Here is a 17,581-nt window from a genome sequence, read left to right as displayed (position 1 = left end):
CTGGCATTACAATCTTGCAAACTGATTTTACCCCAGACTTCCAAGGGGCACATCGGAATAAAACAGCCGGGCTGTGCTGTTTCTGCTTCTTTGCCAAGAACTCTTGCCGGAACCATAGACCCAGACCAGACCGCAGTGCCAAGAACTTTTGCCAGAACCAGAGATCCAGACCAGCAGAGCTGAGCTGACCCAGATAGCTGTGACTTCAGAACCACCCGCCAGAAGTCCAGTCTAAACCTGTTGACCAGATCTTGACGGCCGTTTTCAAATTTATAGTGTGAGCATACAGCCAGAACTGTGCAGAACCAATCTTAGTCTAAAATAATCTCATCCCATCCATTTCAACATTTTTAAAACTGCATAGAAATCGTATGTCCATTCTGTGGCTTCAAAGCTGTGAAAGTGTCATTTGTCATTCTGAATCGTTACTTCATTTCTGAAAATCTACCTCCACTAAAACGTTAGTATCTTTTGAACCGCACGTCCTAGAAGCGAGATTTCACTTTCATTTTAAAGCTAAGAACCTAAGCTTTCCAACAAGCCATGTATTCCTTATAGTTTATCCGTAATCACGATCGGCGCACTTGGAAAAGTGCTGCGAATTGCAAACTAGCTCAATATCACCACTTGTAAAAAATAGCTGCTTCTTGCTTTCCATTGCTGAAATTCGTTTTCAACCTGATAATCCCTCATGAATCACTGATAGTGTTGACCTGAACCAATCTTAAGTAGCTATCGCCTACCCTGAATCTCCTATAGGGAATTAAAATCATTTTTAGCATATTTTTCACTTCATTGCAAATCACATTTAAAAGTATTTTGCCTGTTTAAAAGCATACCGGTTGCTCTAAGCTTGCTAGGGGGGAACTGGAATTTGTATTGCAATTTGATTGTATTCCTGAAAACTGCGTGCTCTCCTTCCATCTCCTTGCATAGGGGGGGGGAGTGAATTGTCAAAAGAAAAAGTTTTCATATTATCTCTTGTTGAAACCATATCAGTTTATTTCTGTGCTGCATTCTTTTCCATCATTGCATTCCGTGAAACCATAAAAGTATTCTCAGCTACCTTATCCTTCCTATACCAACTCCTAAGTAATTAAAGAAGTGTGCTAGTGTAATATTATCCATTGTTGATCACTGTCATATTCATAAGTGTGCTTTCAAATATTAATTTATTCATAAGTGTGATATGTATATCTTGTTTAATTTTTCAATAAACCTTTTAATTTGCAAAACAAACCTACTTCTTGGCTCAGTGAGGTCAGGGGGATTCAAAGAGAGGGGCGTTATATAAGGGTTTATCATCCAGATTTATCAACTTGTCATAAAAATATATAAATAAGGGCTTCCATTGGGCATTCCAGACTAGGCACTGACTTAGTTGGATTGCTAGATTGGATTCACTAACACCCACAATGAGCAAGGGACAACCTGCATGGCCAGAAGTGTGCAGGGGGAAAAAAAGGATGCCTTGGGTAGGGGAGGGATCCACCCGTATCGGACGAGAATGAGAGAGGGTCGGCCCTGAGCAAACCCTATTTTGAATTCACAAATCAAAATCTTTGACCTGTCTTTGAGAATTGGGGTGTCCTTGCGGGCATCTGTGACCAGTGCCAAAGTGTAGTGGGGGGAATCCTACTAACTGGATTCCATAGCATAGTCCTTACTTTTTGTTTTTGTTTTCAATGACAAGTAGTGGGGATTGGGTGACAAACAGCCTGCTCCAGCGGCAAAGCGTTGGCACTTTTTCTTCATTCCAGGTAGTAATGGCAGGATGAAGGCAACGCCATCCCTGCACCTTCCCAACACTCTTAACCAATCTACAGAAGGACAGCCCAGTTAAAAGTAAGATCTGGATGATTATACGGGTGCCTGAAGAGATATTGCACATACACTGAGACAATCCAAGATAAGACTTATTTTAGCTAGTGACACAGACATGTACACGGAAGCTTGAATTGAACCAGTACTCCTTTTTGACAGTTGTCCATAATCGTACAAAACTTCAAAGTTTTAATCATCAAATTATAATCTATATTGTACAACTTCCTTCTCTGTGGTGGCTTCATTTGCATACTCCTCAGCCCTAGAAGAAAAACCACCACTTCTCTCAAATACAATAATCATGACTTAATTGGTTAGAATGGCTTGCAATTTACTGAAGTATTCTGTGCAGTGTTAAGAAAACCTATTTTACCAGCAAACTATCGACAGTTGCTCTTCCTGTTTCCTCATATCTCATTCACCCCTGTGTGATGCATTTAATCAATTTTGCAACATAGTTAATGCTTTCATGTGATCTTTCTGTGATACTAGTTTGAAGCTGGAAACATGAAGAATCTGGTGTTGAAGATCATCCGTGGATCATTCCCTCCTGTTTCTCTGCACTATTCCTATGATCTGCGGAACCTGATTTCACAGTTATTTAAAAGAAATCCCAGGGATCGACCATCTGTCAACTCCATATTGGAGAAACCTTTTATACTTAAGCGAATTGAAAAATTCCTCTCACCACAGGTATGAATGTACTATGGGAGACATTGTATTGTTTGAGAAATCAACAGCATTAATGTGTTCTTTTATTTTGGGTTATGATATATGTGTTACAGGGCCTGTAGTTTTGGTTAAGTTGCTCAACTCATAGAAAGGGCACTTTTTGGGTGGCTTATAACTTCGCCTCCCCTGGATGAATCCTCACCAAACTTTGCAAGAGAAGCATATGGCTGCCTCGGAATTATACTTTGTAAGGTTTGGTGCAGTTTCGTCAAGGGGGGGGGCAAAGTTATACGGGGTTTCCCACAATTTGTTGAAATCCTCACTCAATGGGGAAAAAAATGTTGCTCACGACTACAGCCCAAACCACTGGATGGATTTTCACTAAATGAGTGCCAGGAGCGGCGGCTTGGTCCCGAAAGCGTGCGTTTGTAAATTTGGTGCAAATCCATCCAGTAGTGTTTTTTTTTTTCTTCTTAAACAGTAAAAATGTAGGTACCAAAAAAGTAGTGGTATCTGGGTCCTGTCTGCAGACTCATTTCCTGATTCGGGGTCCGTGGACACATCTGGGCCAATCAGGAGGCGGCGTGATGTCGGCAGACAGCAGACATTGGACGCATCGCTGATTGGAAGCGTGAGGCGAGTCATATTTTTTTAAACTGTCGCCATGTTGGATCCGCGGCAGCTGCCGGTGTCCACGGATAGCACGGTGGGGGGGTGGGAGGGAGTCTGGAAAAACACGTTTGGGGTTATTTGGTGGTCGGAAGAGGGGCTGCAAAAGGTGGTGGGGTGGAATAAAGATGGTATGGAGCTGTTTTCGTGAGTGAAAAAAGTGGGTGTGGGTGCTGCCCAATCCACGGACAGCGAAGGTAGTCCACGGATAGCGCAGGTAGTCCGCGGACAGCGGTGAGAATGAACATTTTGGAAATCACATTTGGGGTTAATTGTTGGCTGAAAGAGGGCATGGAAATGGGAGGGGAGTGGAATACGGATAATAATGAGCTGTTTTTATAGGCTGGGAGTTAGTCTTAGCAGTGCATTGTGGTGGCGCTTATTATGGCTGCTTAGCTTACCATAACTGGTGAATTTCTGGGGTTTTGACAGTTTACTTGTAACCATAATGTTCCTTTAACTAAGTTTTTTCACTGAATTTCAGAGATTTTTATTAGTGCAACTTTACCATAACGTCCCTTTTAACTACGTTTTTTCACTGAATACTGTGTTGCTGTTGGGGAGAATTCTCTGTTTAGGCTGAATTTCCTAACCTAGTGAGTCCCCCAGCAGCTTTGCTGGATTTCTGGAGTGTTTTTTTTTTCTCCTGCCAAGAGTGAGTCTCTTTTCCTCACACTCTTGGACATGATTTGAGGGGTTCCTTTGACTGTTAATGTGTTTTATGGGCTATGGGGTCTTTTACTCCATAGGGTCTCATGTGTTTTTACTATGTGTGTTACACAGCACCCTCAGTGCAGTGACACAGGGGTGTCATAGTGACACCCCACCATAGACTCCATACCCTGGGACTAACTACTGTCTCCCAGGGCATCTAAAGTCACCATTGGCTTTACTAGTCCCAAATTATGAACAGAAACCAGTACAAACCATCATATTGTGGACGTACTGGTCGGGGCAATTCGATTGCCCCGGGGTCTGTTATTCGAGGGGGCACGTCTCCGTCCCCCCTGATCGAGTTTTGGCTGGTGGCAGTGGATACTACTTTTTATATTCGACCGCGAATATATCTCTATGGGATTTTCCCATTGTTCGAGGCTACCAACTTTAATTATTTAATTCTCATAGCCTCGAACATACCGCCGGTTTATTTATTTAATATTAATTCGCCAGTTGGTATTTTTTGCCAGGACTCTATTCTAAAATGGCATTTGTGTTCTCTTCTGTGACTCCAACCCAAGTCGAGCCCTTTGTTCCACTTTTTGGCGGGCTTCTCCACAGAAGCCTCCAAAAGTGGTGCCACACTGTCTGGGTACCACATGGGGTGTGGGAGGGGGTTTAGGCACCGTGGACTGAGTTACCTTGGTACTTAGTATGTTTGATTGACAGCTAGGATGAGTGAATGGGGGTGTGCTGCATAAAAGCAGGGCTTTTGGGACTGGAACTTCAGAAGTCGCCACAAGGGAAATCCGACAAGGGAGAAGCTGAGCCGACCTGCTACGACGACACCACCGGTGGAGCCCTGCGGAACCGACTCACCACTTCCCGACGACAGAGAAGATCTCCCGGCTGGAGAGTCTTCTTCCCCTAACCGGTGGGCACAACCAGTTTACCTTCTTTTCCTCGCATCCCAGGACGTCTTGTGGTCGAATTGCCCGTGCCAAGCACCCCGGCAACCGCATAGCCACTTACCACTGGACCGCGAATAAAAGGACCGCTCCTTTTAACTGAGGACTCGTGGCTGGTTTCTTCCCTGGCATTGCAACGGACTCCTGTCTTCCTCCCTGATGAGATCCTCTCTTCCCCCGGACGAAGCACCGACTTGCATCCGCTGCCAGGAACAACTGCCCCCGCTGGAGTATTCTCACCACTTTAAGGTACCGTGTCCGCCAGGCCTCCCTTTCCAAAGATTGCTACAAGGTAGTTATAATCCCTTAACCTTCTGGACTGGGCTAGCTGCCTTTACCATCTAACTGGTCCCTTTCTTTTGGTCCAACTCTTTCTGAAGTGATTGTGAGACTTTTGGGCACTTTGAACAGTGTGACCTTGGACACATTTCGACTGGAGCCTCTTAAAGTGGGTCCGGCCTTGTTAACTTTGACTTTACGGTTTTAACCTGCCTTCTTCTCCTACTGTGTTCTTCCGAAAGTGTTGGGATCTGTTTCTATCTTTGATCTGCCTTTCTCTCCCTTGTAAACCGATTGATTAGAGTGCCATCTTCGTTAAGCGCTCACCGCTGTCTGAAAATAAGTGTTGCTTTACTTAAGACTTGTCTAACTAATCGTTGAAGGTGAAGGGAGTGTATATCTTTTAGTGACCGTGTTTTTGAACTGCTTGATATTAGTGCCAGTGTGTTTTACTAGATGTGTTTTTAAATAAATAATTATATCTTTTACACCAAGCTCTGGTCAGTGTTTGCTTGTTCTACTGTGTTCTTTTGACCTATTGTGAATACTCTGTATACTGCAACTCTTCTTGAGGGAAGTCTGACTGCTCAGCCACAGCTACCAAGTGAATCTGTGTGGTACAGACTGCTACCAAGTGGGTTTACTGCCAAACACCTGTAGTCTTAAATCTTTTGCAGTGGTCCCAGAGGGAACTGCACAGTTTCTGCCTAACAGTTGCCATATTATTTCTCATGAAATAGGACTATTTGCATTTTGTTTTATTTGTATAGCACACAAGGCCCGAGGGCAACCGGGCGCATTATTTAGTTAGTCAGCTTACATAGAAGTATTTACATTTATAATATACAAAATATACATGTGACATAATCAAAGGTATACAATTTACAATATACAAGTGACATAAACAAAGGTATACAATTTACAGGATAGGGCAGAATGCAATGGCAGAGACATAAAAATAGCCTGTTGTGTCATAGAATATTGTTAGTCAATAGTCATCCTTAGTCGAGGGTGGACAGCCGAGCTTTTGGCATTACGATTGAAGGCAGTGAAGGAAGGTTCAGCTCTGAGTGGGTTGGGTAGTGTGTTCCACAGCCTGGCTGCTAGGACAGGGAAACTGCGGCCTCCAGATTTTTGGAGGTTGAACCGTGGGATGACAAGGCAATTAGTGTGTGCGCGCTTCTGAGAGGTCTCGCAGCTGAGTGCGAGGTGAACCTGTTGGAAAGGTAACTGGGGGCTAGGTTAGCGATACTTTTATGTGTGAGTGCCAAGGCTTTAAGAGAGACTCTTTGGGTACCTGAGAGCCAGCGAAGGCTCCACCTGTATTCGGAGATATGTGCAGTTCTAGGAATGTTCAGGGCCGCTTTAATAGCGTTGTTTCGGATGATTTGAAGTTTTCTGATATTACATTGGTTAGTGCCCAGATAGAGGGCATTGCAGTAATCGATTTTGGAGAGGACAAGAGTCCTGGCTAGAGTTGTGCAATTGGCAGGAGACAGAAAAGGGCGGCAAGCTGTGATAAGCTTGCATGTGTACGATGCGGCTGAGGAGACTGCATTCGATTGTCTGGATAGGGAGAGGGTGGAATCAAGATAAATAACTAATGTCTTGGTGTCCTTGGCCACTTTGATGGAGTTACCAGCGATGCTGAAGGGCTTGAATGAGGAGTCAAGTTTACTCCGTTTTTGGGGTGAACCTAAGATGAGGATCTCAGTCTTCTCGTCATTTAAACATGCACAACCACGGTCTTCCCTGGGATCACTCCACTACTCGGCGTACAAGCACTTTTGTCCTAAAACATTGAAGGGCAGACGCACTAAACGGTGGGCAGCTTATGCCATGCAAGCCGAAGCTTTATTTAACAGTGTCACAGTTGCGCAGGAGTCTGAGGAAGAACAGGGCAGCTCTGTTGCACAAAGTGACGCCGAAGACCTAATGGATTACCGCGTGCGAGTCCCCTGCTCCGAAGTCCGCTGCAACCACGTCCAAACGTTAGACGTGAGACTTACAAAGCAAACAAACGCTGAACGATCCCACTACTGCACACAAATAAATCAACGTTTACAGTTTCCTCAACGCCCATTGCTAAACATGCGCTGAAACATTGGTCTGGAACCGTCAAGAGACCAGTAGCGTAATCACTCAGAAACTAACATCGAAGAACTCCCGCAAACATCTGCGTCGAGGCAGTTAGATACTTTTTCAAAAGCCACACACTACACTCAGGCTATATCCCCCTTAGTTTAAGCGTTACATAGATATCTGTGGATGATCGGCATGGCCAATGATGCTTGACAACTGCTCCTGATTTGCTCGCTCTATACGCCTCAGGGAGTTTAAGCGAAGGAGAGTTGGCTCTGAGGCACTTGTGGGCCTAAAATGAGGAACAATGAGAGCGGATAAGAAGCGGCACCGGTAGCTCCTGTCAGCTCAGACAGCATAGAGGAGAAGACGGATGGCTTAGTGCATGTAAGTGGGAAGCTAGCCACCGCTTTCGACAACATTAAGTTGCAGTGAACCGCTCAGCAGAAGGCCCTGTAGGGAGGACAAATAGTACGCATGGAAGGCTGAGGGCACAAGCTAAAGCGAGTCGGAGCAATGTGGGAAGCCCCAGCGTAGACGGAGATCACATAGAGTGTGCAGAGAGCGAGCGAGGTGAAGGAACCGGGAAGGAGTGTGGGAAGGCCTGCAGAGACAGTTTGGTGGAGTCAAGCACCCATACCATGCCATATCATATCATACCCTGAAGGGCAAGCTAATACTGAGTGGTGCAGTCACTGTGCTGTGCAAAGCTTGTCTGGGTACACAGACTAGGCGGCAGTGAACAAGGAACGGTGCAGTGCATAGAAGAGCTGTAAGATTTGGTGGACAAGTAGGAGGTGAGCCCGGCAGCTGGTGAGGGGAAGCTCAAGAGGAGAGACCTGTAGAAGCTAACCGGGCCTGAAGGGTGTACACGCGGTGTAGTGCACGACCAGATTTGGTGTGCAGGCGAGGCAGCATCAAGCAAGGAATGGCGCGCTGCACATAGGTGCTGTCTGACCCAAAAGATTGTGAGGAGGCGTGGACGACCGGTGGCGATTGCAGCCTAGGAGGGCAGATACATTTCGGTGCTGAAGGAAGGTGGATGTTGCGCCGCAGATCGACATGCCAAGACCGGACTTTGAACACCTACTGGCAGCCCACACAACAAGCAAGTGTGAAACTATGCCTGCTTGCACCACCACCGCAAACAGGAGCCATGAAAATGGCTATGCGTGAGGCAACGCAGGGGCTCTCTTAATCAGACTTTATAGACTGTTAATAGACCCTGAAAGAGGACTTGAAGAACACGCTGACACCGTCTGTCCTCATGGAAATTAAAAAAAGCATGGAGGAGCTCAAGAAGTCGATCACGGACAAAACAGTTGAACGCAAGAGTCGAAGACACAGAAACTCAGTAGTGTCTCTGCAGGAGGATATGCTGCATCTCCAGTTGGAGCTGACCAGTGCCAAGCAAGATATGACTCTCCTGCTTTCCACCATAGAAGACCTGGAAAACAGGTATTGTAGGGAGAATATCTGCATAAGAGGTGCAGCGGAGGGAGTGGAAGGCACAGATCGGCGGTACTGGGTCCGGAGGATTTTATGAGACGGCCCAGAGTCAACGAAATATGGCATGGTGTTGGATCGGGTCCAAAGGGTGGGCCATCTCAGAAAAAACCTGAGAGCTCAACCGGGACATTAGTATGAAGTTCCATTCATATTGCGCTAATGAAGGGATTTTACAAGCCTCAAGGAAGGTGGGAGCAATTTCTTTTCAAGGACAATCCCTCCTGATCTTTCAAGATATTGTGGCTCTCAAACTACAAAAATGTCAGGCGTTTCGACAGATCACAGAGCGAAAGCAGAAAGACTGCGATCCAGATTCTTTTCCCTTTGGCTTGATCTTCACATGGTTTGGCTGAGAATCTAGATGCACAACCTCAGAGTAGGCAGCACAGATACTGGGTATCCTGATCAAGGCCGAGCTATGAGAGCGTTATTTTGGTGAGCAAAGACCAAAGGAAAGGGGGTGGGTATCTTGGTGAGCAGCAATGTCCAATTTATCTCAGTGAAGACTAAGACCGACAAAGAGGGGGGGTACCTGTTTGTAGAAGGATGGTTTAATGGTGCATTGCTAACAGTAGCATCAGTATACAACCCGAATAGTGGGCAAAACTAATTCTGCAGTGCCGTACTGTGGGAATTTGTGGAATTGCGAGAGGGGATATGATATTCGCTACAGATTTCAACATGACATTTGACCCCACCTGGGACATGTCCAGGGCTTTCCTGTCGAAAACATCTTTTACAGTGCCTGGAGGAGGCAGGGTTAGTTGATTCATGGCAGCATGTCAAGGGAGGGACACGATGGGACGCATTCAGAGCCTACATAAGGGGTGGGGGGGGATGATCTCGAAGGGGGTGGGGCTACATCAAAGACGACCGCTGGAGTGCCTGCTAGCCCAACTGAAGGAATTAGAGTTGCACTTCCGAGCCTCCGGCGCCTGGAACACCTATAGGACGTGTGAGAAACCTGAAGATGTCTCACCCGCTTGTCCCCAGGGATCTGTTACCCAGGTGGCCAGGACACAGCCATCGCTTTTGGATCCAGTTCCTGGGGCTAGACAGTGCGAGAGGATCACCTGGGTGAGGGTCTTCAGGGAGTGGAAGTGGGACTCTGGTTGGCGAGACATGGTATCCCCTTCCCTGTAACACCTTTACCCCATCCTACCAAGTAGGATAACCCCCCCCCCCCCTTCCCAACACGAACACTTTCTCATGGACAGCTCACTGTGAGAGAAAACGGACTAACAGCCGAGCCGTATACCTGACATGTCACAATACAATGGTCGGGCAGGGTCAGGCACTTACTGACCATTACACACACCTGACTTCCATCACACTTCCCCACACAGATAAAAGGTGGAGCATAAAAGCACACTCTGAGCAAGGCAAAGCACACAACAAAGCAGCAGTTCCAAGATGGCAGTTTAATACGAGGAGAAAGACTGTAAAACCGAAGAGGATTGCAAGGAGGGAAGTGCCCTTGACCTTTTCAACGAACCTTTGAGAATAGGAAACGTTAGACCAAGAATCAAGGCTGAAGAAACCTTTATTGTGTCTCAGAGGTTCCCTGGGCTCTCCTGCACCGATAGACAAGGCGGGGAGAATTGTTTGCTGCTGTGGTACTGTCCTTGGCTCCCAAGACAATATAGTGCCAGTGAAGTCGGAACAGCCGATGAGTTGGGGAGACTGATACCAGACCGATCTGTGTTGAAGCCAAGGTTGCAAGCGGCAACATTGTTTAGTGTAAACTGAGGAGAACAGTGTTTGAAGCGTATGTGGCAAGCAACGCAAACACAATTAAACAGCAGTGAGTGATTGAACTTTGAAGCCAGATACAATACCGTAGACAGCGTGGTCCGGCATGACGTGGGTGCTCATTCCAAAGTCTCTGTTGGGTATCCAACAGAAAGGTGGTAAATGTGATGACTGATAAAGAATTGTGAAATTGAAGTGGTCCTGCAACGGGTAAAGAAAAACCCTGTGCAGATTCAAAAGTCTTTGATAGTTGATGAAAAGGATATGAAGTTGGTCCGAGCCAGCAGAGGGAGATCAGCTAAAGGCATTTGGTTAAAAGCAAGTTTGTGTAAAGTTATATTGGAAATTGTAATTAGTGTGAGCCCGGCGGAGGGAGACTAATTGAACATCGTGTTAAAAGGTATCTGAGCCTAACTGATGGGGATCCGAGATCTGAGCCCAGCTGTAGGGGATCCGGGTGAACCATGAGTCACCCAAAAAAGAATATCCTACGAAAAATTGGATGCATAAATAATTTACGAACATTGTGTTGAAAAGGATCTGAGCCCGGCTGAGGTGGATCCTAGGTGAATAGTGAATCATCTGATAAATTGAGTACTTGTGAAAATCTGAAAGAGGAAAAGAACTTATCGATTGTTGCATCAGGCCCTCTGAATGAAGAGACGTTGATAGGCAAAGAGACTTGGGCACGGAAGGCCCTGATGCTAATGATTTAACTGTATGCTCGTGCTAGTGAAGCCAGAGACTGTGCTAATCCTGGGTTTGCCGTCATCACATTCTGAAAACGGGGGGGAAGGGAGGCCAACGTCCTGAACACCGGACATATCATTTTGTGAACACTTCTTTCCTTTTCATAACATTGTTTCACACACTATTTGTATAAAGAGTTAAGGATTGGCAATAGGTATATTAATGTGTAGACCCTTTTATTTTGACAAGACACCACTAGTACTGTTATAATTATTTGATGGTCGTAGATTGCTCCCATCTGTAGATTTAGGATTAAATGGGTGTTTTTCCAACCCTTTTTTGAAGTTCAATAAACACCCTTGTACTGTGGTCACTTGGGTCTATCTTATTGTTGATATCATGCCTTTCTTACAGAAGTGTCATGTGACCCGAGGTCAGATTAACACAATAGTGTTGAATAGTGTTGAATAGCGTAGAACACTACCTGATGAAAGTTAAGCAATGCCACTTGGAGCAGGCAAACAGGGCCGTCGGACTGCTGGTTTGGAAGCTCAAGGCGAGAGCAAATAGGAAGGCCATTGGGGAGTTAACAAGCGTCCCCAGGTAGATGGGCTGAAACAGAATTAGAGAAACAGGAAGCTTTTGATCAATACTACAGGGACCTGTATTCCATGGACTCCACCTTGCAGACTGAGATAAGTGCCTTCCTTGAGGCGTGTAAATTGTGAATGGCAACAGCAGCTCAGAGACCAGCGTTAGGGGAGGATCTAAACAAGGGAGAAATCCTAAAAGCCATTGCGTCCCTAAAGATGAATACATTCCTGTGTTTAGATGGATTCTCCCAGGATTTCTATAAGGTCTATGCAGGCAGAATTCTGGGCCAGCTTCACGCTTTGTTTGATACCATCTGGAGGGAGGGGGGTAGTCACGATCACAAACGAGGAAGCAAGGGTGTCAGTCATAAAGAGGGTAAAGACCCAGGACTCTTGTCATACTGCCCCATTGCAGTATTGAATATAGACCAGAAATTGTATGTTAAAATCCTAGTTGAGTGTCTGGATCGGGTGCTGCCGGAATTGGTGTCAGAGTATCATTCGGGATTTGTGGCGGGGAAGTAGGTAGCAGATAACACCAGGCGGGTGATAGACCTCATTAACATTGCACACAAGGGGAAACTGTCAGCGATGGTGGTGGCCTTGGATGCAGAGAAGGCCTTTGACCATGTGGAGGAGGCCTACTTGAGAGCTGTGTTGGGTGAGTTCAGGTTGGGGGAAAAGTTCATAAGGGGTGGGTATTTGCCTTATCTTGAACACCCAAAGGTAGAGTAGTGGTCTATGGCCAATTGTTTCGCATGTTCAGAGGGACAAGACAGGGCTGTCCGCTATCGTCCTTACTTTTTGCGTTGTCTGTCAAACCGCTAGCCTAGCATATAGGAATGAAAAACAGATAGAAGGGGCTTTAGCTACGAAGGGGCCTCTCATAAAATAGCACTGTATGCTGATGGTATCATCCGGGCAGTCTCGGAGCAGGAGCGCTCGTTACCACTGATACCACTGCTGGAAGAATACCGGGCAGTATCTGGTTTCAAGGTAAATCTATACAAGTGTGTGGTCCTAAACCTCTTGTTGTCGCCAGAAAGAGTACGATGTCTGTAGAGCGTCTCTCCCTTCAGATGGGCTGCGAAGAGCATTAGCTACTTGGGCATCCAGGTACCAGAGAAGTGTGAGGGACTTTGCAAAGCCAACTACAACGAGGTAATTAAGGCGATGAGGGCGGATCTGAGTACATTTGATATGTCTTTGTAAACGCACACAAGGATGAACTAAATCGTATAGAGGTGCGGATGATCTTCTAGCGGCATAGCAAAATAGAAAACATTGATCAAAAAAAGGTCAATTTATCAAGGAGAGCCATATACCAAGGAAACGGAAGACGTCTGATATCCTTATTATTTGAAAAGGAAATTTCTCAGGGCTCTTCGAAACAGATAGAAAGATTCAAGAGTCATGATTTCTCAGGGAATACTATTCCATAGCTTAGGGCTGTATAAAGCAAATCTTCTGTCTCCCTTGTAACAAAACTGGATCGGGGAATGTTGAGCAGCAATTTATCCCCTGTGCGTAACAGCCTGGACGGTTGATATTGACTGTTTGTCAGCTAAGTATGCTGGGGCAGACCCCTTCAAACTCTTAATCAAGCAGCCGATCTTAAACTTAATTCCGTCATCCACTGCCACCCAATGGAGGGTTCGGCGGGCAGTGAAGACATGGTCAGATCGATTCAGACAACAAACAAGTTTGACGGATGCGTTCTGGGCCTTTTGCAGTCTCTACTGCTGCTTATCCGTAATTCCTGCAAGAAGGCTGTTGCAGTAGTCTAGATGTGAATTTACTAAAGACCCCACTGCTGGTATAAATGGCAGAATTTGTCGAAGCAGGTACAAGGAATTAAAAACTGCCTGAACCTTGGCACTGACCTGACCTTCGCTGCCATGATTTTCCTGCTATATGCATCCAAGATTTTTTTATCTTGGAGCCGAATTTAAGTTCAGCCCCCAAAAAGCAAGAAACGTAGGGACGTTTCCCAGCAGCGAGATGTTTCGGCCCGAAAAGAGCAACCTCAGTCTTTTCTGGATTTAATTGCAGCTGATTTGTCGACATCCAGTAACTTACTTCCTCAAGACATTGAGCCTAAATAATGTTTCATCTTCCTTCTCTATTTTGATGAAAACCTGGGTGTCATCGACATAAGAGTGGAAATTAATCTGATGACTCCTCAGGATATTTATCAATGGCTCCAAATAGAGCAGGGGAGAAAGGAAGGATCCCTGAGGAACTCCACAACCTATATAGACTAGGTCTGAAAGAAAATCCCCAATTTATACCTGCTGACACTGATCTAACGGGAAAGAATCAAACCATTTCATAGCATGGTCCGGGACCGTGCTGATTTCTTTCATGCGACTGAGCAGTATCAAATGATAAACGTTGTCAAAGGCCGCGGAGAGATCCAACATTACCAATGATGAAAGATCTCCATTGTCCGCAGCCTCGAACCAGTCATCCTATACTGCCAGCAGCACTGTCTCAGTCCCAAACTTAGGTCTGAATCCCGATTGCAAGGGGTCCAGCAAGGACTCCTTTTCAACAAATCCTTGTAGTTGGTTAATAGCAACTTTCTCTAGCTGTTTGCCTGGCCATGGGATACCTGTAATAAGCTGATAGTTCTGCAACACAGATGGATCCAGATTCGATTTTTATTTTAATAGTAGCGTGATAAGTGTTTTCTTAAGGTCCAGGGACATAACCTTGCTCCAACGTTTTATTTATAAAATGTGTAATAAAGGGAGCAATCGCCAGAACTAAATACTTTGCAGCACAGCCTGGAAGTAGGATTAACAAATTATTGTTGGGTATGAGCTGAGCAATTAATAGAAATACTTCATCCTCTGATACTGGACTGAACTCAAAAGGCACTATGCACTCGGGGACCACCAATTTTCCAGAGGGACTACATCCGATCTGATTTGGGTCTTTTATCAGGAGAAGATTGAAGGCTCAAGAGAATATTACCCTGAATCATTTCTATTTTCTCCTTAAAAAACATATTCAATAAGTTAGCCTGCCTCAATGATGGTTCCATGGAGGAAGAGGTGCAACTCGGGTGGCTGAGATTGGAGATAACTGAAAAGAGCTCTCTGGGATGATCCTTTGCAGCATCCATTTTTGTGTATAAATAAGATGTGGCTCGAAAAATTGCCTACTTATAAATATTTAACACATTTTCTGCCCTAATATGACTATCTAGGGGGTTGACCTCCTTCCATTTCCTCTATGCAGCTCTACGCCGTTTCCACAGAGGCAATACATTCTGAGTAAATGGAACGGCCAAGAACAATCACGGATGGGCAGAATAACAGCAATAAAAATGAACACTGTACCAAAGCTGGTGTCTATTTCAAGTCCTCTCCGTAGCGCTTCCGAAGCAGGTGCTAGGGCAGCTCCAAAAAGAACTAAGCATGTTTGCATGGAGGAATCACCTGGCTAGTGTAACGGTTAGAACACTATACAGAACTAGGGGGAGGGGCAGCCTAGCCATGCCTCACTTATGGAAATACTATCAGGCTGCCCAATTGAGCGTTTTGCGAGACTGGATAGACCCTGGAACAAAAAGTGTGGCGACAACTAGAGGAGCAAGAGGTTGGTAGACCCCTCGGGTATATGCCTTTGCTGCCCCAAACAGATCGGCCCATCTGCATGTACGAGTTGCCGTCCTCCGCTGCTACGCTGAGTGCATGGGATAGCAAAAAGATTGAGCATGATAACTTTCCCGGGCCTGGCAATCCTGATATACCATAATGTAAACTGTACCCTAGCATATAGAGACGGGGCCTTCCAGGCCTGGAAGACTGGAGGGTGTGAATTAATCTGGCATGTGTATCAGGGTGGGATAATTGGACCATTTGAATCCTGCAAGGCCACATTTGGTGTGGGAGAGGTGGAGCGGTCCTCATAACTACAGCTCAGACACTGGGTTATGCAAAGGGAAAACAAGGAAGGCACCACAAGGCAATTGACACCATTTGGGAGGCTTAGATTTGCACAGGGGGGGGGGCGTCAGGACTCATTTCACAGCTATAAGGTTGGCTTAACTCTTAAGTTAATGAGGGGCTTCCACCCTATGCTAGAAGGTGGCACAAGGACTTAGGCAAGGAGTCAGACGAGACCCAGTGGGCTGAGATCTGGAGGGGGGCCTCAGAAGTGACAATGAGTACTCAATATGCAGAACAGAACTATAAGATACACTTGATGGTATTGAGATGGTATATATCCCCGCACAGGGGGGCACACATGGGGAACAGAGCTACTGGACTCTGTTGGAGAGGCTGTGGAGCGTCGGGCACATACTTGCATATTTGGTTGAACTGCCCGAAGTTAGAACCTTATTGGGAGGAGCTGGTTCGCACTGTGGGGCAGATGAGAGGCTTGAGGATTGCATTTGCGTTTAGATATGTCTGTTGGATCTGTGGTCTTTGCATAAAGAGCAAAGGGTAAGTAGCGCCACTCTGTCGACGAAGCTCCTGAAACTGATGCTGATAGTGGCCAGTAATGCCATTGCTGCGGCCCGGAAGTCTGCGCAGCCCCCATCCATTGATGACTGGTTAGGTGGAATGTGGAAGCTTCTCATCTGTGAGAAAGTGACATATGTCCTACTCAACAAACTAACCAGCTTTTTTTGGGAAGTGGGAAGGATTCCTGCAGTTCATTAGGTCAAAGAATAAGGACTGCACCGGCTCCCCAAGATTTATGGGGCTACTCAATCAGGCGTAAGGCTCATACATTGTAAAACAAACAGAATAGGAAGTGGAAAGCTGAAGCTGGGGGAGAGAGTGACGGACAGTGGATGGGGGCGTTGAAGGGCAGGGGGAGGAAACGTTTGGGCAGGGTTTACGGAGCATTGACAGTTAATAAAGTTACTGTGACAAGCTAAAATGTTTATGCTGTTTGTCTTTGTAGAGCAAATGTCTGACATAAGGTATGCTGTGTTATATTTGTTATAACCCTAATAAAAAAGATTTGAGCATAACATTAAAAAAATAGGGATCTGTGATGAATCTGATGTCATCACTCCTTTCCCAGAGGTAGCCTATCCCCATATGGCCAGGTGATCACTACCTGATCCTGGGGGTGGCTATATGAGAGGACCACATGGGGGGAGGTGACCCTCAAAGGGATAACATGGCATCCTCAGACAGAGGCACATACACCCTTTCCCTGTTAGGTATGTTCCTTGTATACATCAAGCTTTTATGGCTTATGGTATAATATGGCTTTGTACATATGAGGATACTGAGGATACTGAGATGAGGCGGCTGAAGAGAGCAAGGAAGATTCATGAAACAGAAGTGCAGAACGCGCTCTAGTGTTCACGAGCATATGACCGGTTCTGGGACATTTAAAAAGCGGAACGTGAATGGAGGAAGAGAGAACTCGCTGCGGAAGCTGTCTGCTCGATGCTGAACGGGGTACTACCGAGCAGATGGAGAGAAGTCCATGGAGCCAGCCGGCTCTAGGGGAAGGCAGAAGGAGGAAGGCTGCAGGAAATGGTTTGCCGCTATGGGACCGCACCAGAAGAGAAAGGGAAGTCTGGTTGGCGGCTGCAGGAACCAGAGACCAGCATTTCAGCCGCCCAAGCACTGAGAAAGTCTCGGCAACCCGTTTGGAGCCGTAAAGGACGTGAGGACCAGCGAATGGAGCCGGTGAGCCTATGAATTGGAGGCGGAGCACCAGAACGCTGCTCCCGGTCCACCACGAAAGAACCGAAGAAAGCTACAGGAAACCGGTGAGTCTTTAGAAGGGAGATTGGGACATTGGGGCAATTCGTCAACGTTACCGATGAACGTTAAGACAGTGAATGGAATGTACCAGAATATGAGACAATTTTGCCGAAAAAGGAATGAATGGAAACCAGTATAAAGA

General features: G+C 46.0%; 1 protein-coding gene across 4 annotated transcripts in view; it reads left to right on the top strand.

The window, feature by feature from the left end:
• NEK1 (NIMA related kinase 1) overlaps positions 1-17,581 on the top strand; it is a 2,768,493-nt gene that overhangs the window by 699,071 nt on the left and 2,051,841 nt on the right. For all 4 annotated transcript variants that reach the window (XM_069631399.1, XM_069631400.1, XM_069631397.1 and 1 more), the window contains exon 8: positions 2,317-2,517. In XM_069631399.1, coding sequence (XP_069487500.1) covers positions 2,317-2,517 — 201 coding nt within the window. The remainder of the gene's footprint in view (positions 1-2,316; positions 2,518-17,581) is intronic.

The sequence above is a fragment of the Ambystoma mexicanum genome, chromosome 6q (assembly GCF_040938575.1).
Source record: "Ambystoma mexicanum isolate Mex_15411 chromosome 6q, UKY_AmexF1_1, whole genome shotgun sequence".
Lineage (NCBI taxonomy): Eukaryota > Metazoa > Chordata > Amphibia > Caudata > Ambystomatidae > Ambystoma > Ambystoma mexicanum.
This window is presented reverse-complemented; position numbering and strand designations above follow the sequence as displayed.